The 20,814-nt window shown below is 39.4% G+C and overlaps 1 protein-coding gene across 14 annotated transcripts in view; it reads left to right on the top strand.

Moving 5' to 3' along the window:
* LOC139948709 (uncharacterized) overlaps positions 1-20,814 on the top strand; it is a 43,400-nt gene that overhangs the window by 11,778 nt on the left and 10,808 nt on the right. For 9 of the 14 annotated variants that reach the window (XM_071947031.1, XM_071947084.1, XM_071946994.1 and 6 more), the window contains exons 4-7: positions 5,093-5,222; positions 12,407-12,574; positions 15,155-15,215; positions 18,064-18,147. In XM_071947031.1, the coding sequence (XP_071803132.1) occupies positions 5,093-5,222; positions 12,407-12,574; positions 15,155-15,215; positions 18,064-18,147 (443 nt within the window). The remainder of the gene's footprint in view (positions 1-5,092; positions 5,223-12,406; positions 12,575-15,154; positions 15,216-18,063; positions 18,148-20,814) is intronic. The other 5 variants (XM_071947065.1, XM_071947055.1, XM_071947047.1 and 2 more) reach the window with 2 other exon arrangements.

Below are 20,814 nucleotides of genomic sequence, written 5' to 3'. Positions count from 1 at the left end.
GCCCAGTAAATTATTCCTTGCTATTTTATGAGGTCAAAATTTGTATCGCATTGGCATTCAAAGAAAGTATGAACCAGGCTTTTTATTTAGTCCACAGTACTGAAGTGATGAGGTTTCCACATAGTACCAGCTGTACAAACAGAACAAACTTAAGCCTAGTTCAGGTACATCACTTTGAGGCAGTCTGTGGTACCTGTGCAAATGTATGTGATACATACAAGTGATTAAAAACACATTTAATGTAGAGCTGTACCTAAACGCATGTACTATTTTATTTGTAAACAAGAATGTGGTTTACACATCAGTGTACACGTCAACGAAAAATCACTTGAACTTTGTCTAGTGTCAAGGTCTTATTAGTTAAAAGTCACTCAGGTTTCACAGTGCAGTTACCATGCAAGAGAATACAACTTGCCGTTGCTTTAGTGAGAAAAGCTTAGATGCCCATGTTTGTTGTTCATTCAGCAATATCACTCTGTCTTTCAACCTGGCTGAACATTTTGTAAACCTTTGTCTTGTGTATTTTATACTTCAGAGATTCTTCAACTTGTGTGATAACAATGTGAACTGTTAGTTTTGAACAGCTGACAGCTTAAACCCGAAAAATTTGCATCATTTATTTAAGATTTTTTGGAAAGAGTTTGTCTATAATATTTCATAGATGTTAAATTTGCATCGGGGATAAAGAATATTAATTTTGGTTTTTACACATACACCGGTGTGTGTTAGCACTGTATACTCAGTACTTTCCCGAGTCCTGTGAAACGAACTGCCTCTAGCTGCCGGGCAACCTCGGTAGTCTAGTTGGTAAGACACTGCTCTAGAATTGCAAGGGTCATGGGTTTGAATCCCACCCGAGTAACATGCCTGGCCTGTGATTTTTGTTTCTTCACAGGACTCGGGAAAGTACTGAGTATACAGTGCTAACACACATCGGTGTATGGGTAAAAACCAAAATTAATATTATATTATTTCAATCTGAATATCAAACGTAAAGGGCTGATACTTCACAGTGGCAACAGAGGCAAAATGCCGCCTCAATTTTGCCTCCTCAGCCTGCCCTCTACTGGTGCTTCTAAAACTTTCACTTCTTCTCCTCAATTAGCCCTTTTCACACTTCTCTATTCCCAGGGGCAACCCCGTTGATTAATGGCTGACCCATTCACACTTGGATCACTTTGCCCCTGATCTACCCTTGGCAAATGAGCATACCCTGGGGATAGCCACCTCTTGCTCTGGCAAGGACAGTGTCAAAGTGTGCTGGGGATACTGTGGTGTAAAAAAACTCCGGAATAAGAGATCCAGTGTGAAGCATAATAATAATAATAATAATAATAATAATAATAATAATAATAATAATTATAATAATAGTGGCTTCTTATTTAGCGCACATGTCCGTCACGGCACAGCATGGCTTCTGACTTGTGCCCCTGCGAACAATTTACAAAATAGAGAATCAATTGCCGATGGCATATATGCATCATAGGGCTAGATAGCTTAGAGTCAAGATGGTTGGTAGCCATCATATGTCCCAATGTTCCAATGGCTGCTGGCACATAAGATATTCCGATCATCTTAAATGAAAATGACCTTGCCTTCTCATAGGTGAAACTCCAGACCTAAAGTATAGAATATTGCAGTTTTGTGGACGTTCAGTGTTGCCTTTTGCTCACAAGATACAGAATACCAAAACATGAAGATAAATATTTAGCAAATTTGATACATTCGCTGAAAGTAATTAATTAATCCACCTTCAATGGTTAGCTTTATACACAAAAAGCTTTTGAAATCCTAACATTAGCATTGAGGATGCTAAAACCCATTGACTTGCGGAATATTCTAAATTGAAGAGGAATATTCTAACTTGAAGGAATATTGTCATACAAGCTCGATACGATTCTTGCTTCTGCCCTTTGCATACACCCAACCAGTCAGAATAAAACGACTGTATAGCACTAACAAGCACTGCACAAATTGCAATCCTCTCCGTGCACTCCCATTGGACAAAAATTAACCATTGAATACATATATCTACAATGTAAAAATCTTTATTACCATGGGAGATGTACACCGGGATTACATTCTGAAAGTTAAGCGCACTTTACTCGGATTGTTGCCAATTACTGGGATGAGTTTTATCGGCGTAGATTCTTCCAAAGTACAGTCACCATTTATTGGAAGAGGGGGAATTATAACAAGCTGAAATTATGCGTTAATTGTCCTGCACCATCTCTCCTAAGATATGCCTCCTTGGGGGTGGGATTTTACTGAATAAAGAATGGGTCTGTAAGCCACCAGAGCCTGCAATTAGTTCCTTTAACGTTCGAATGCGGCTCTGCCTCCTGATTAAGGTACGGAACAACTAGTAGCAGCTAAGCATGAAAAAAACTCTTAGGCGATGTAGGGGTATGTGACTTGTATTTTCAAACAATAATTGTGTATAACTTACGGTTTGCAGCCAATGTTATTGCAGAACTGTGTAATCACGTTCGTGAACAAGCTTAAGTGTCAATTTAATCCATACACATATGATATTGCATGCACAACAAAAGTTTCATCAAACGTATCTTCTGATGTATCATTTTCAGAATTTTTAATAACATTTTGCGTGTTAAATGTAAGGTTTTGGGTTTTTTCATTTATTTGAGTTTACACATGGATTGTGGAATTGTCCAGTGGAAGCTTTTTTATTAAACTATAAAAAAGCGATAAAAATCATCCACATGAATTTATAATTTAATATCAATAAGCATCACACAGCAATGACACAAATCCAGAAGTTTATCAAGGGAATAATGTTGTTTTATAGTTTTTGTTTTTGCAGCACTTTTGGCATACTTTTTATAAATTGTCCAGGCCTGATACTTGACGGAGGCTGGCAACAAAGGCAATTGCTTCAATGCATTCCATTGCATTGATGCCCTTGATGCCCTTGAAATGTGCCAGTAGAAATTTACAATTTCCTCATCATGTGCCCTCTACCAAGGAGAAAATGCTTTGATGCCCTTGCCCTTTCAATAAGGAAGCATACAGGCCTGGTCGTCGCTCATACTTTGATGGACAATCCACTGTGTGATTGAAACACTTACACAACGAGTAATCTCATCTCTCATCCTACTGAACCGTCAAAGAAGTGATTATGTCATTGCCAGCCGACGACGACGGCAACTAAGATGCCCAGCAGAGTTTGTTTTCTTTTATCAACTTTTTGGATAATTCGTTCCGGGAGTCTCATGGGGGTGATTGAGAGGAGAGTGAGGTGCGAAGAGAAGTGATGCTCCCCCCCCCCCTTCTGTCTGTCGGGGAGAGGTGGTGAGTAAGATGAAGTCATGCGTGGTGATGTGATAATAAAAGATGATGGATGCTGATGAGAATGGAATGAATGGAGCTGATGAGATGAGCAGAGGAGGACAGAGGATACTCCTCCTGGGAAATTGAATACTCATCCTCGGTTCAAGGAAGACGAGATGTGGAGGAGTGCTGGGTATAAAGAAGGGGGTGTCTTGTCTCGGCTGGTGACAACTTGAAATAATCCGGGAGGTAGGTGTCAAGTCTGGTAGGAGTCGTGCTATGGAGAGATATGTTTACGTGTTTTTGGGGTTTTCTGTCTTGATTTTATTACCCCTTGAGGAAAGAAGGATACAGCACGGTGAACCTCCAGTTTGTTGTTAATCTGTCTTTAAACCTGATGGAACTTTGATGAAATTGTATTTGCTTTATGTGTGCATGCTTCTATTAGTGTAAAAATTACAATGGAGGAAAAGGTACTCTTTTGGCATTTTTTCTTCAGATAAGTTTTCTCAAACTGAGTCAGTTTGGGGGACTTTTTCACGAGTGGGTTTTGTGTGTTATTTACTGAAGCCTTTTTCTTGAGCCTTTTATTAGGCATCTGAAAGCACACAAATTTGCGCAAAAAGCATGTATTTCTTTGATTTTCTTGTGATGAGCAAATTGAGTGAAAATTTGCAGAGATTTGTTATTGTATGCATATGTGAGAATACTCGTCTTTGACAATTATCAAACTTGTGTATTATAAGGTAAACATCCTGCAAACGGTTGACATATTAAGACTATCAAGAGCTCCACAGGGAATCATCTCATCCTCCTACATTGTACTTGTATAATAGATGCACACGGATGATGTGTAGATGTTGACGTTTTAACTGTCCAGCGTCTATTAATAGCGAGCAAAGCCTTGTGCCTAATATAGACATTATCTAGTAATCATATCATTGATTAAAACAGCGCTGGGGGTAAATATCGCGCACTCGATCTTAATGCGCCCATTTCTCCGGGTGAGTTATGAAATATGATCCAGCAATCTTACATTATGGAGTTCACTAGTTCTTATGAAGCTCCTTGGGGCTCTTTGAGATTTATCCTTTAAATTTGGTTTCAAGTGGAAGGTCCTGTCATTAATCAGGAGTTGACGCGTTATCACCAATCTTGACATGTTTTGTTCGTTGAAGTTCAATTTCAGCATTTCCTGTTCAGTGTATTTTCGTCGCTGTTCTTTCAATAAACAGAAGGAATCTTTGTATGCATTCAGGTACTGTCATGATTATTAGCAACTAAGGCATTTCATTAGCACAGTTCGCTGTCGACCAGAGACACATGTTTGTTTACAGTTTGCAACGCAGTATGAATTAGTTATGTTCCTGTTGATTATTAAAGTCACCAGGGAACTCTCCCGGTCTTCACAGATGAATTTTAGGGACCTTTGCTTTTGGATAACAATTTCAAAGTTGTCTTGTAATTGTGCATGGCAGCAGGTAGGTCTGTCTCTGCCAGGTTGTTTATGAACAAATTGCCGTGAGTTTTCGGGGCTTCTGGACGATTACTGGTTGTATTTTTTTTGTGGACACTAGTCACAGCTTGTGCAGAAATTCTGTGCTTGTCCTGTATTAGCAGAGAATGGTGATCTTAAGTGCAGAATTTGGCGGTAAGCAGAGCCTTGTTCAAGTTGGGTTGTTTATAGCCACTGACACAAAATACAAAATGATGCATCATCGGTACAATCACTTCTTTTTAATTTTCTTGAGTCAAGAATCTTGACGATAAACCTTGTTTTTTGTTTTCTATATTTTTACAGGGATCAGAACGGCAACGTGTGGAGCTCCCTGAGAGACCTAGAGAGAACCAACGCTTTGTGTTACCAGTGGACAAAGTCAGGCAATAGCAAACAACTCCTTGGCTCACTCGGCATTGATTCCAGAAACATCGTAAGTACTTTCATGGTTTCTATTATTCATTAATAATCGCCTCGTAGATTTTATGCACCCTGATTGGTCGAAGATTGGCCACATAGCGCATAAATGGCCCCTAAACAAGAATTTGTTATGTAAAAGATGCTGTGCATGCACTGTGCGTTTATGCAGAAACTATAGAAAAAAATCACCCTTTTTGTGTACTGTTTGAAAATATAGTCTGGTTCTTTAAAATATGCAGACAGAGAATAATAATATGTTGCTGTAAATGGACATCACCTTTGGCTTGATCCATTAACAACAGCCAGCTACCAACCAAGGTCATTAACAGGCAGTGAAGAGCGGTTCCTCCGATGTTAATTTGGTTAGACATTTTTCTTGCAAGATTTTAAGTTTACTGCTTGCTTGTGATAATACATGTATTGGATGCGTATATGGGTGCATTGTGGAGGTATTGCTTTCTGCTCTACCGGCCACACTTCGGATTGATGATACCTAAGCCTACATCCGCATAGACTGTAAAACTGTTTCAGCCCTAGAGGTAGGTGGCAACGGCCTCTAAAAAAATTTAAAAAATTGTAGCCCATACCTTGAAGTGGCCTTCAGGCCTTGTGTGTCTGGTGACTTGAATAGGATTTTTTTTTAAATTGTGGTAATCACAAGATGAAATCTGGATTGTTTTCTGTTTCATGAGGGGCCCGGGGAAGCCGAGTGAAATTGAAAAGCCAGATTTCATCGAGTTTCAATAAACACAGAAACTTGTCCACCCGCCTGTATGTTTTTGTTTGCACATTCAGTGTCAGGGCTTATAATATTTAAAAGTCCAATCATAACTTTTGGTAGATGTTGTTCGCTGTACCGTTTAAACCCTTAAAACCATCTGAGTATTTACCTTGGAGCCCTCATTGAGATACAACCCTTCCCCCTCCCCTCCCCCTCCAACTCTATGTCTTGGAGTCCTTCTTTCTCAGGTTGGATTATTTCTCTGCGATCCACGCATTTTTGCCCGCAGGACATGTTGTCCGCGTGATTGATTTACAGAGTGACTGCGTGAGGTTGCGTTCACATAAAAAAGCAATCTTCGAAGATTTCTCTATGAATATGTCTTCAGTATTCTCTCTTTATAGATTGTCAGCTGTTTTTGTGATAGCTGAGGCTTATAAGCTGGGTTCATATTGAACAATTTGAAAGGTTTCTCTATTTTTTCATGGAGTGCTTCTGTGAGATTGCAGTTCCTGAAGAGGATGAGATTAACTTATTGGAAATCTGGAGAAATAAACAGGAACGTTGTCAAGCCTGTTGGGTAGATTGCTAAGTATCCGTGTATGTGCAGGCAGTGCAGGTCTGATGCTTTGTCTTGAAAGGGCAAGGACACCAACAAATTGTCTAAAAAAAATTCTATTTGGAACATTTTTAAGGACACCAAGGCTGTGTATGGCCAGGGGGCAATGGGGGCACTTGCCTCCATCACCTCTGTGAAGCATCAGGCCTGCAGTGCATTGTGTATTACAAATTCACCTCAATGTTTTTTGACATTAACAGTTTTTTGAGTGACTCTCCGAACCTGTCTCTGACGTTAAACAAAATTGTTGATTTTGAAGATTTAACTCATTTGAACCTCCTGGATTTCAACTGAACAACTTTTGAAAACGTGACTATAACTTTTCACAAAGGGCACCTTTTTACAAAGGGCACCAAGGCCAGGGGCAACAGAGGCAATTGCCTCTATCACCTCATTGTGTTGAAGCATTATGTCTGTGATGCATTTTGTATCAAACATGTTGCATTAGTTACAAATTTACCCGTCAAGTCTCTGACATTAAAATTAAAAAAATGGTTAATGTGAAGATGAAACTCCTCTGGAATTCAAATGAAAAAATTTGAAAATGAGACTGTTTAACAGTTTTGCATACTTTCCGTCAGTATTTCCGGAAAGATTAGGGGGGACTTAGGCTATTGGCAATACTTTTTAGGTTGATTGGTCCTTGAACCAACTTCACATCAGAGTCATCCTTTGTGTTTTGTCCTCCAGTCCTGCACCATATGTGGCATATGGTTTGAAGGCTGTCATCATATGAGCATTCTCTAACATATGATAATGCAGTCAAATTAAGCCATTTATGACTACATGTAGGAATGAACAGGATCAGTTCATTTTGTATGACTTCATGTGTGAAAATCAATGCTCCTGAATTTTCAAGATACAAGTCTGATGTTTCACGGAGGTAACGGAAGCAATTGCCTTTATGCTCCTGGTGTCCCTGTTGTCCCTGGTGCCCCTATTCCTTCATGCCCCTGATCATTGCCTTGGTGTCCCATGGAACAGTCCAGTAAGTTAGTTTTTCCTCATAAAATTACCATTTTTGGGCAAGGAAAAACTGCCTTGCCCATTCAAGATCGGTTAAAAGTGAAATTAAAATGAGAGCGCCCCGGGCAACATTCTAACCGTTTTTTTTTTAAACTCATTCTTCAACGACATATTAACATTGGGTTTCAATTCAATTCAGTTAGATTCCAAAAAGGGTAATTCAAATGCTCACATACATTTAAAACATTGAAACATTAACAATGTTAAAAACACTGCTAGGGCTATAGTTTTGGATCAACATGACTTTTGACTTGATTTAAAAGTGTCTCACCCACTTCTACAAGCATTGAACATGTACATGTTGGAACGAAGTCAAAGCTCAGTGCATGGTCAGATGGTTAAGACATCTGCTCAAGACCCATTACAAGGTCATGGATAGGATTTCTGTTCAGGGCGAGTATGGATTTTTACCCCTACCCTATAGTTTGTTGCATTCCATCAGCTGATTTGAAAGCATGTATTAGGACTGGGGAGTGAGTGTTTGAGTTTTTTAAAGGCTTGTAGCACTACATGTACATGTAAAGAGGCTTTGAAACTTTGCATGGTGGAAGTTACAATGCAGCACCCATGTAAAAATCTTTTTTTGAGTAGCGTGTTTTCTGAAAAGAGGCTTGTATTATTCAAGGTACAGACAAAGATGTTTATACTTTAGTTATTCCATTTTCATCTTTCTCTATGGATTTCAGCCAATATTTCCAAAGGCCCTATCACAACGCTTTCCTGGAGAAAGTCTGTGTGAATGACTCTTATAAAAGGCTTATCAGCGTCTTATTCTCTTAGACTGAACTAGTGAAGTAGTCCATGTGTATTTTGAGGCAAAATAGGGCATATCACCTCAAGATATTTTCCCACAATTTCTTCACAAGGTGGGTAACCGATGCTTGTGACCTTTTCCCGTGAAATTATTCTCTTGTCAAGAAGCACAGGGAAATTGGAACAACATCTTGAAACTTCATCCTGTGGCGAAGAAGCGACGCACTCTTGAGAAGACGGCAACAATGGCCGTTTCTCTTCTTTGTGTTGTGACAGGAGGAGAAGGTGAATGAAACGGTTGTTGAGTGGATTGACTATAGACTCGCGCTTCTGCTTTATGCATAAATTCAATCGATTGGTTACAATGAGAGAAAATGGAGAGCGAATTCGATCAGGAACTCGGCGGTGAATGCGCCACAATGGAGAAGATTTTCGTTAAAAGGAAAAAACACTGTTAAAAGGATGCAAAGTTGAAATGAATCGCAAAGATGTAATGATTTGTAAATTGGAAATGAAATTTGAAATCCGATTGAGCGTGGGCATATAATGCAAACCAAGATAGTACAGGCCAGATAGTTCATTGAGGCAATTCCCTCCATACCCCTTGGTCATTGCCTTGCTGCCCTTTGGAATGCTTTATAAGAAATGCTTCATTTCCCCTTGTGTGCCTTTCACTAAGGAAAAACTGCCCTGCCCTTAACTGGTATCAGGTCTGATACCAGATGATTGACAGTGTGTTTGTTACACACTTTGTTTTTGCATCAAGTATCTTTTATTCTACATGTAGGTGAACAAAGGTAGACTGGACCCAAAAAGATTCTTTAAATTGATTTATCGCATGTTGTTGAACAATTTAGACACTAGGTTGGTTTCAAATTTTAGCATCTTTTGGAAATACTCAAAATTACATCAGTTTGTCAAAGTATAGCTCTTTCAAAGTATAGATTCATTTCTGTATAATCATCATCATGTGGCCCAGACGTTGCAAATGTTGTTTTTTTGACTAATTTTCTTATATCTGGAAAAAAGGAAAAGAAACAAAAATATGATTTTGTTTTGGAGTGATAGATTCCATGTCAACATTGGACTCATTTGAAAATGTCAATTCAGGACACACATAGGGGCCTACTTGGTCTTTATATTGACCCTTTTAGTTGAGTTGAAGTAGGTCAAATCTTGGGCTGTTTGCGACCACTATAGGCACTTCGGTGTAAGCCCCTCACAGCTGCTATGGTCTCTAAAGGGTTAGATTTTATTATTTTCCTTTCTGAAATCTATCACAATAAGGTGGGGTTTTTTTAGTGGAACTTTTTTTGTCATTATCAGATCCATCTTCTATAATAACTTGTAAAACTTCTACACCATACATCCATCCCTTGGCAGCCATTTCTGCTTGTGTGATACACAGGTCATTATTAAATAATCAGTTTTATTTATTTTTCCCCCCCCCCTTATGACGTATTCCTCTTCTCCCACCTTCTACTATCGGCTTGCAATATTCACGGTGCCGCTGAACCCAAGTCATGCTTGGAATTTTGGTCCTTATTAACAATGTACAGTTCAGTAGGTTGGGTGTCAATTCATTACAGCGTCACAATGGAGCTATGACAGTCACTCCCGTGTCACTATTCACAGCCCTGTCCACATCCTCTGCTCAGATTTCATCTCTTTATTCTCACTTCAACCCCCGGATCTTGAGCCCTCCGGGAGGGCCCTGTTTGACTTTACTCCGGAGAATTGCGTGGCACACTTTGTTCAGTTCATGCCAGTTAAAGAAGTAGGACCTTCTCAAGCAGCCATACTTTTTGCTTGCTACCAGAGCCCTGGGAATGAGAGCTACACATCCAATGTTTCCCTTTGTATTTGTGGCCACCGTTATCCATACTGTTTATGTTATCGGTAAGTGGAACTTTCTCCATGTGTGTCTTTGGTGTAGCTTTTAAAAGCGTGAAGAGCTTGGCTTCTGTTACGCCGTCTCCATTATGACTTCAAAGAAGTTGTCGCGCTGTTGACTTTAAAACGATTGAAATTTCATCCTAATTCAATTTTGAAATGCCTTTAAAAACTCTCCGATTCCGGGCTGGTTTGGTGTCACCATTTAATGTAGCTTACGTCGCTGTTCCGTCTTCCTTTCACACCTCTACTTTTTTTTCGGGACCCGGCACCACGCTCCATCGCGGTTGGCTCGATTGTAGAAACTTGTTTTCACTGGCCTGTTTTTTTCTTCTTCACATTTTGGATCGTCTAAAATTGGCTAGAATTTCCATGTCTTATCTAATTAGATGGCCCGGAGCGGGATGGCGAGTGATTTATTTCCGCATCCTTCTTAATAAGATTAGTAATACTCAGTGGTGTTGGTCTTATGGGGGCTGAAGCTGGTACAGTGTCCACTATTAGAGACTCGGTGAGATGCTGCTAGTCTGAGATGGGTCGTTGGTGAGTTAGAGTACCTCAAACCGTCATCTATCATCGTCATCCCTCTTTCATCATCTGCCTCCTCTTCCTCATCATCGAGCTGCAGAGCAGTCTGAAGACCAATCAAGTGTTCTCTTCATCAAGAAACTTTTGTTGATTTGACATCGGGCATCTTTAATTCCGATATTTTAAAAAGGTCTGTTCACAGTGTAATTTATACCATTTTGTGTTTTCACGTTGAGAGTTGTTTGACGAGTGTGGAGAAGTGAAAAAACTGTTGCAGTCCTTGAACTTCGCTCTTAAAGAGCAAAGCAATTTTCCTCTGAAATTGAGGAAAAGTGTAAACTTTTATTAGAACTTTGCAAAGGGCATCACAGCAAAATCTAAGGGCACCACGGCAGTTGCGGTGGGTGCTGTGAGTTATTTTGAGGCCTGCTGAAAAATGTTTTGATCGGACTTCAAGTGTTCAATCATTTATTCATTCAGTGTGCTGGGACAGTCTTTTATACCATCTCATCTTTGAAACATGTCAATCTGGACAAATTTTGTTGAAACTTCTGCATAATAAATGAATAAATTGTTATTGTTATTATTGTTAAAAGGAGAGTTGTACATCGGCAGTTGCTGAAATAGTGGCTGATAGCATCTTTATCTTTAAGTGGCTACAGTTAAGGGCAAGATTCACTGTGTCACCCCACGGTCTGTGTAAACTTCAAAAGCACACAAAAACCACTCGATCTCACAGTTTACATGCGTACAATTTACTGTCAAACTTTCATGATGTTTTGTCAGTCGGCCAATTACTAAGCAGTCCGAGAAGAAGAATTGTCAGAGCTGCGCTCCATCGATCCAGTTGCCAATTATTTATTATTTAACAGTAAATCCAGGCGGCGTATGGTTGAAGGATGAACGGAAGGATAAGAGCATTCTCTATCTGGTCATCAAATCTCTCCTCAATCGGAGATGCATGGCGTGACCTATAAATATTAATGGAATTAACGTTATGTAAAAATGTCCATTAGTCTCCGTGACAGATGTGCCCTTGTTTTTGAGTTCCTTACAGGAGAAAGGCAACCGTCCTTAGCCACTCACTGTAGCTGTGCATGCCGTCTACTCGGATTGCGAATGTTGTGACTTCTGTACGCTGTGACTGTGTTTATGAAAAATTTCCATTAAACCAGTTTCAAATTTGTTTCACTATTTCCACGATTTTGAACGTTGAGATGAGTTGCGGAATTGTCTTTGCTTTTCTGTTGTCATAAAATATGCAGGTTCCTTATGTATGCAAATTTCTTGTGTGTATGCAAATTTTTAATGTATGCAAATTAAACCCGATGCAAATCCATTTAACCACCTTCTTAGATACATCATCAGGCAAACCATCACTAGGGTACAGTACACAAGATCACTGGTCTTCTTGGTTCAATTAACGGCAACGGTAACGAGAGCCAGTGATAAAGTGGTACTCCGTCTAACCCAATCAGTCTGCAAGAAGGATGCGTTTCAACTTTCATCTCTCGCCAATGACAATAGACAGAGAGAGAGGGGTGGGACCTCCCCCATCTGGCCTGCATCCGTGACCCCATAATCGCATTCTGTCCTCATCTCACCTCAATATCTCCTCCTGACAGCTTCTATTTCTTTTCCCCTCTCTCATCTGCAGCTGGCATCTAAGAAGGCAGGTATGCCCATCTTTGCTCCCAATCTTGGGTTGTTGGTGCCCAGTAAACCCAGTGAGAAGCAGCTGGAGAGGCCTGATGCCTTGGGGGGTCTGACCCAGGAGAGCCCGGAGGGAGAACAGGGAACCATCTTGGCCACCGGGACACCGTTGGTAAGCCATTTTTTGTTAATTGGGAATTAAGCCCACTCCATATGTGTACTTCTTGCAAATGCGAATGCGATATGAATTTCAATGTAACGTTTTTATTTAACATCAATGTTTTGGAGCAGTTGACCACAAGTCATTTGATAAGAATTATTCATTGTAAATTTATGACGTCAAAATTCATATCGCATTCGCAGAAAGTATTAACCAGGCTTTAGACTCTGGTGAAGATGCCATTGTAATAATACTACCAAGGCCCTCTCTCATAGAGCTGCACACTTAGTAGCTAAGCACAACAAAATCTTGCTTACCACATTCAATAAGCCTTCAGACTGAAATTAAACAGTGCTTTTTGTAATCCTCACTAACCCTTTATTATTATAAATCTATACAATGTTGTTCAGGTCGAGCTGGAAACTTGGCGTGTCTCAAATGCATACTTCAGTTGTGCAAATTTGTTGCGTCCGAAAGGGAGATTTTAAAAGAAACTATTGCTATAAGCTTTTAAACTCTGCACTTAATCTGTTTCAGTGATATTAATCTTTGCGGTGATGATTTTGTATTGTCTTTCTTAAATTGTTCTCACTCATCTTCTTTTTGTGTTAAGAAAAATAACTCCATTTTGCTTGTTTAAAGTGTCTGTTTTCTCTTTGTTATCAATGCACTAATAATGCCTTGCCCCAGTCAGATGGAAAGAGTTTCACTCTGCGATAGGAATTGAGACAGAATTAGATATTCATTATAAATAGCATGTTACCCATTGGAGCATGCATTGGTGTTTATTTTGTAGCTCTACACCATGACTCCTTAGCATATATTTGTTATCCATATGATAATTATCTTTAGATCCAACTTATTCCATGTGCTGATATGAATTACTCATGTTATGCGCTGTATGTGAAATATTTCACCTAGTGGGCGGAAATGTAAACCCTAGTCTTAATCGGTGTGAAGGCGTTATACTATAATTACTACGTCTGAGCATGTCTGGGAGGGGGTGGGGAGAGGGGGTAGAGAGCAAGAGGGTTCATACAGCCTATAAGCATACAAAACTTGCTAAGCGTAGGCAAATCATAATGAGCAAAACTGGGGTACCAGGCAAAATGCCATGAAGTTGAATAGTTTATATTGCTGCGGCTGCTTCACAGGTAATTTTTTTGCTTACCCCAGTATTCTGCTTATAAATTGTCTTTATAAAATTGATCCTGTAGAGTTGCTGCTGTGCTTAAAATAATGCTAAGCAATAATTTGCAAGCTGAAACTTTCAAGTGAACCTGTCAGAAAATAAGTATCCTTCACATGATATTTTGCCTGATAACCTCAATTTTCAAGAGCTGCTACATGTAGGCTAAAGATGTAAATACTTTTTTTAATTTATGTATGTGCAAATCGCATATAATTGTAGCTCTTTGACATTATTGCTTTGATTTTGAACGCAATTAGTAATGTATCTTTATTTTCCATGTAGCATTATTGCATTTCAAATATCAAGCAGTTTAAATCGGCCATTTCTACCGCAAGCATTTTCTTAATGCACAATATGATTTGGCAATTAAAAAAAACAGTTCCCTGTACCAGGCGTGGAATTGCCCCTGGTGCTGGCCTTGGTGCCCTTCAAAAGTTTCCCATTGACTTATAGATTATCCAATGGAAGTGCCCTTTGCAAAAATGAAAATGGCCCTGTTGCCCTTTCAACATGTTTAAAAATGATATTCCAGGCCTGCAGCCGATTTCCTGAACTTTTACGCAACTGCGTAAGTCCACTTGCGCAACGTTTATGGCGTAGGTTGCGCCATAAACGTTGCGCAAGTGAACTTACGCAGTTGCGTAAAGTTGTACAGAGTGCTGTACAGAGTGCATTTATCAGGAACTATCTATGAAAAGCTCATGCACACATTACTCATATGTGTAATTCAGGGAAGTATGTCAGGGAAGTATGTTGTTCAGGAAAGTTGGTTGATTGACTAGTTTAGTGTGTTGAAGATCCACTACACAGTTTTCCTAAGATGTATTTGCAACTGTAGGTACTTTAAAGTCAATGTATGATACATGTAGCTCTTTTTAGAGTAGAAACTGAATGCAAAAATGATGTACTGTGAAGTTTCCAACTTTGCTTGTTAGTACAGGGCAAGGTTTAAGGGCACTGGACACCTTCGGTTATTGTCAAGGACCAGTACTCTCACTTGGCTGTACCCCAACGTATGCATAAAATAACAAACCTGTGAAATTTTGACTCAATTGGTGAATGAAGTTGCAAAAACAGATTGTGCTTTCAGATGCCTAAAAGAGGCTTCAATCCTGAGGTCTTTGAATGTTTGAGTGAAAAATTACCTCTTTCTCAAAATGTGCATTGCTACAGAGAGAGATGTTTCTCGCAATGTTTTATACTATCAACAGCTCCCCAATGCTTGTTACCAAATTATGCTAACAAGTATTTTGAGTTATTACCAATAGTGTCCAGTGTCTTGTATGGTGTTGAGATAGGGGAAACATGGGTTTGTTGATCGTCAGCGCACCGCATGTTACTTGTGTTTTTTTTAGTTTTAGCGTCATAGTCTGACAACCTTCTCCCATCCCTTCTTACAGGACGCAGTTCCTAAGGTTGAATTTGACTGGAGTAATAGTGGCCTGACTAACCCATTGGATGGTAAGTGCTTGAAAGCCTAGATCCCCCCCCCCCCACCTCCTCAGATTAACAAAGGCTCGTAGCCTGGTGTGTTAACATTGCCTGGCTTTAACCTTAGCATTCCTAACACACGAGTTATCTCGCAGAGGTAACACACACATGACGTAACAAACGGTTTGCTTAGTAATAATGAACAAAAAGTAAGTGTTTTTTTATATGAGCTGAATCGCTGTGATGTACTTAATGTCTCATCCAAATTGGTGGCTTCGTCTATGGCTATGGCTGTTGTTAAGGGTGCTGCTAAGGAGTCCTATACTTCAATGCATGATGACCTAGTGATCTAGCCACAGCCATAGCTGCCAGTTCGGACATGGCCTCAGCTGATGAGATTATTTCTTACGGACACCTTTACAATTTTTTACACTGCTGAATGTATCCCTTTCATAATTGGAACTTCTTCCTAAATATGGCTTTGGTTTTTTGTTAATCATAAAGAAGCTTAATGTGATGTAAGCTAAGGAAAGCACAGTAACACCTGTCTATCTTTCTTCTTGCAATCAAATGTTGCCATTACACTGCCTACTTTACATACTTGCTGGCCTGATATTTCACTGAGGCAATGAAGGGAATAGACCTGTATCATGCCGCCACCATCTTAGTCATGTACCCAATAACAGTAATGAGCATTAATATCCAACAAACTAAACAAAATATGGAACCAGACTACTTTTTTCCTTTAATCCTCATTATATACATTGTTTGGATTGGAGAAAGATGGCTGCACTGTGATAAAGGTCTATTGCCTCCATTGCCCCTAGTAGCCATTGCCTTGGTGCCCTTTGAAATGTTGCAGTAGAAAATAAAACTTCCCTCTTAGAGTTGTATTTACTAAGCAAAAACCACCCTGTCGTATACAGTTGTAATAATGTCAGGCCTGTACTAAATAGTAATATTTTGTATTAAGTGAGGTTTTCCCATCTTCAAACCTAGCAAATAGGATATTGTACACACAACAAATAAACAACAAAAAATAAGTCAACAAAATAAGTAAGCAACTTTGAGACTAGACTTTAATAACTCCAACTGATGTAATAAACATCCCAAAATATACACACCTTCATTTTTCTGGGTTAGTTGGTACAATCCAACCACCAACGCATCACTGTTCATACGGTACTTCAAGTCTTCTTGTTGTCTCCTAATATTAGCGGTTGTGATTGTTATTAAATTAAACCCCGGTTGGGTTATAGTCAATTTCATTAGACCTGGGTTCTGCTTCATTTATGTGGCATCTAAACCTCATCCCAGTGGAGAATTGCTCCATGTCCGTGGGCATTTCATCCGTGGCTATTTATGGTTAGAACAAGAGTCTTGTATTACCATTTAAGCAAAGACCCTTGGAGGCATGGGCAACAAATTGTTTGTGTTTGCGTAGTCGGTATCCATGGTTGATGTACCAACCTCAAGAACCTATGTAGTGCATAATGGTATTAAAGCCATTGGACACTTTCGGAACAGAAACTAAATTAAAAGTTCACAAATTTACAAATAACTTACAGGGTTTACAGAAGGTAATGGTGAAGGCTTCTCTGGAAATATTATTCCATGAAATGCTTTACTTTTTGAGAAAACATTAAATCAATATCAATTCTCGATATCGAGAATTATGGATTTATTTTAAACACATGTCATGACACGGCGAAACGTGCGGAAACAAGGGTGGGTTTCCGTTATTTTCTCCCGACTCCGATGATCGATTGAGCCTGAATTTTCACTGGTTTGTTATTTTATATATAAGTTGTGATACATGAAGTGTGGGCCTTTGGACAATACTGTTTACCAAAAGTGTCCAATGGCTTTAAGTTATCCCCAACCCTGCAGGACAAAATAAAATAAAAGTCATCTGATAAACAAACAATTTCACCATATGATACACATTATTGTTATCAATAGGTTCACACATTACATAAATACTGTACACTTTAGAAACAAAATTTATAAAATTGAATGGAAAAGAACTGAACAATGAAATAACCGTAATGTGATATTTATCGTGGCTTGTAATTTCTCAATACAAACACGTGCACAAAAATGCACATGAGCTGAACCTTGAAGTGAAAAGTTTGCTCACCCTTTTTATCACATTTTATGGCAAATTTTTGATAGTGATTTGTTGAGATTTGCGAAAAGGTGAAAGGGAAGTGGAATTCCGTTATTCTGATGAAACCCAGTGGTTTAAACTTCTGTGGAGTTCTTAACAATAACACCAAATTGTACGTATAAAATGGAAGTATTCAATTTGATTCTCACACATTTTCGTTATTGTGATCAAGTTACGATTTCTTTACAGGCACTTTGGTTTTTAAAGGTGTGGTGACTCGAAGCTAAGCTAACTGCAAGCTAACTATCTGAACTCAATTTCATAAAGCTGTCTGGCAGAACATATTGCCTAACAAATATTTGCATGGTGCCAGTTGTAGTCAATGGACATGGCATGTGAATTCGGTGGGGGTAACCCGCATATTGCCAAGCAAGAGAATTTGGGTGGTAACCCGTTTTCTGCTAAGCAAGAGAATTTGGGTGGTATCCCGTTTTCTGCTGTGCAAGAGAATTTGGGTGGTAACCCGTTTTCTGCTAAGCAAGAGAATTTGGGTGGTATCCCGTTTTCTGCTAAGCAAGAGAATTTGGGTGGTAACCCGTTTTCTGCTGTGCAAGAGAATTTGGGTGGTAACTCGTTTTCTGCTGAGCAAGTTCTTCATAGCTAAGCAGCTTTATGAGATTGAGCCATGCAATGCTATAATAATAACAACTGAAATGCACATATTGGCTGTTTCATCCGGGTATTTAACTTTGGTTCCTGCTTCCGCAGCCAATGGTCTGAATCTGGATATCTTTAGCAAGGAAGGAGGCACCAGAGGGTACCATTCCAGTGCCAAATCTAAACATAAATCAGGTAACATTGTGCATGCCTCACTCACCACTCACCACTCACTCACTTTCTCACCTCTGTGGACGTCATCCATCTTGTGCATAGTCCACCCCCCCCCCCTTCCGTGTTCTATGTTTGTTTGTCAAAGGAACTCTGCAAACTCTCAGGCCTGGAATTACACACAGGTCCAAGGGCCATGGTCTCCGTTGCACATGCAGCTGATTTCACAAAACGCTAGGATTAATCCAATCTCGAGTTAGGACGAGTAGGATGGGCTCAATGCGTCCTACATCTTGGGATACGTAAATGAACTCGTCCTAAGTCCTAAGATTAATTCTAAGCTGGGAAGAGTTTGGCCACCGTTGCACTTGGTCTTGGGCTTGGTGACCCTTTAAAAGTTCCACTTTACTTGACTTTAAGATTTTTCCAATGGAAGTGCCCTTTGCAAAATGAAAATGGCCTTGCCCTTTCAAATATGAAATTCCATGCCTGAACTCCCACACGGGGATAGAAACACCAAGTTGGCAACAGCCAATCACTCTCATACAAACATTGGTTTAATGTCTATGATTATGAATAGCACAAATCAAGAAATTGTGATTCAGTAACTCGATGACAATACTTGTGCTAGTCATTTTGGATGTAGTCATCGTAGTCAGCGGTGAGTACAACAGGATTCAAACCCTCAACCTTGTAGTTGCAAGTCCTGCAGTCTAACCACTGTGTGATTCTGAATACTGTTTTCACTAAAACCATAAAGGGATCAGACTAAAGGCAGAGTCACACTGCAGCGATAACGAAAATGATAACGATCACGACGCAAAGAGAACGCATGCTATTGGTTGAATGAGCCTGTGCGTATTCTGCGTGAATAAATTCAACCAATGGAATGCGTTCTCTTCGCGTCGTGATCGCGATCATTTTCGTTATCGCTGCAGTGTGACTCGGCCTTATGTTGTTCCTGCAGCTTCAGTTTGGTTACTGCGATATGAATGTATGCTATTGTTAATTTAAAATCATGGAGAAATATATTCAATTTCTGATGGAACAATATTGTGGAGAAAACTGTCAGAGTTAGATGTCATCGTGTTATTGTTTCTTTCCTGTCTGAATCTCCCCACTGTAGTCCCATATCATACTGGTCTGGTCTTGTTATCTCTAGCTTAATGCATCGTGCATGAAGTCAAACCAATCAAAGTTGTATGGATTTGCTGTTATGTATGCATCTACTGTTATTATTTATTCATGGTTTTTTGCACTCTTGTGGATGCTGTTCAATTTGTCGTCTGATCATACCTTTCAAGTCTGTGTTTGGCTTGCCTTAGCCTGGTGATCTTCACTTTGTGAACAAAAAAACACTATTTTTTAATACTCGAATGGGATTCGAATGCACAACCTTCGCCATTCTAAAGCAGTGTCCTACCAACTAGACCATCGAGGTTGCTCTGTAGCTAGAGATAGTTAATAGATGTTAAATTTGCTCAGTGATAAAGAATATTATTAGCTCTTTAAATACACTGAAAAAAATACACTGAAAATAATCAGTGCATTTGTAAAACTAAATAATATTTTTCTTCTCCGATGTGAATAAGGTAATATTAAAGATACAATAAGGATTTGCAGGGCACAAAGCTAGGTCATGTTGATTCAGTCTTACTCTGCCTGTCTGGATTCATTGTTTCTGTCCAGAGGGTCTTGTTTGTTCTACCCAAGTTATTGTAAAAAGTACTTCACAAAGACTGCATTTAAGTCCCTGCCTATCCAACATGGCGTAGTTATTACAGAATAGTCACTTTAGAGAGGGAGGGGGTGTAGTTGTGTAGAACCCCCCTCCTCATCAAACAGCTTGGGTTTTTCTGAGCACATGTTCAGCTCACAGCATTAGATCTAGCCTTGTGTTTCGGACATATGACAATCTGTGTTAATTTTTTGGAACACCCCGATACTTGTAGAAAATAGCACGAGTACGTTTAGGAAGTGTCTGAGATGAACGTTTTTTGGGCTGTGATTTTGGCTGTGGGCTCCATTGCCAATGTGACGGGTACCGGTAGTTATATAATAATCATAATTGTGGCTTCTAATATAGCGCACATGTTCGTCACTCAGTGATGCTCCTGGCGCTGTAACATACAGTATTTCCTGCAAGATGTTGGACTACGTTTGTATTATGAGACCTAATGCTGATAGCACCATGTAATGTTTTACAAGGTGCTGTGGCGCAATTTGCTGCCGATCGGACCAGGTCATACCTGTAGTAAAAGCTGTCTAGTCACGCAATACTCTACTGATTTGATCTGGTGTTGTTACTGTTTATTTGTTGTTTATGTTGTTGTTTATCATCTATCTGTTGGCTGGTTCAGACTATCTTTAAAATGGACCCCTCATTTTAGCTGAATACAGCGAACTCCTGAGTAAGTTGTCAAGGCTAAGAAATTATTGTTGTTTTGATCAGCTGAGCTCTTCTTCTCTGTTGTCTAAAACATAAAACCTGATAAGATTTATTTTCAAATACCACCGATTTGGGGTTTTTTTTCAGCACAAAGTTAATTAAATCTGTTTTCCTGACTACTATTGTTTCACACTTTTTTAATGGAGTTTTTAAAAAGCTTTACTGAAAAACAAAAAACAGGAATTGCCCTTTGATTTGTTTTCCCACGCATCTTTTTTCCCATTTATCATTTTCCGGGTGAT

Source organism: Asterias amurensis, chromosome 1 (assembly GCF_032118995.1).
Source record: "Asterias amurensis chromosome 1, ASM3211899v1".
NCBI lineage: Eukaryota > Metazoa > Echinodermata > Asteroidea > Forcipulatida > Asteriidae > Asterias > Asterias amurensis.
This window is presented reverse-complemented; position numbering and strand designations above follow the sequence as displayed.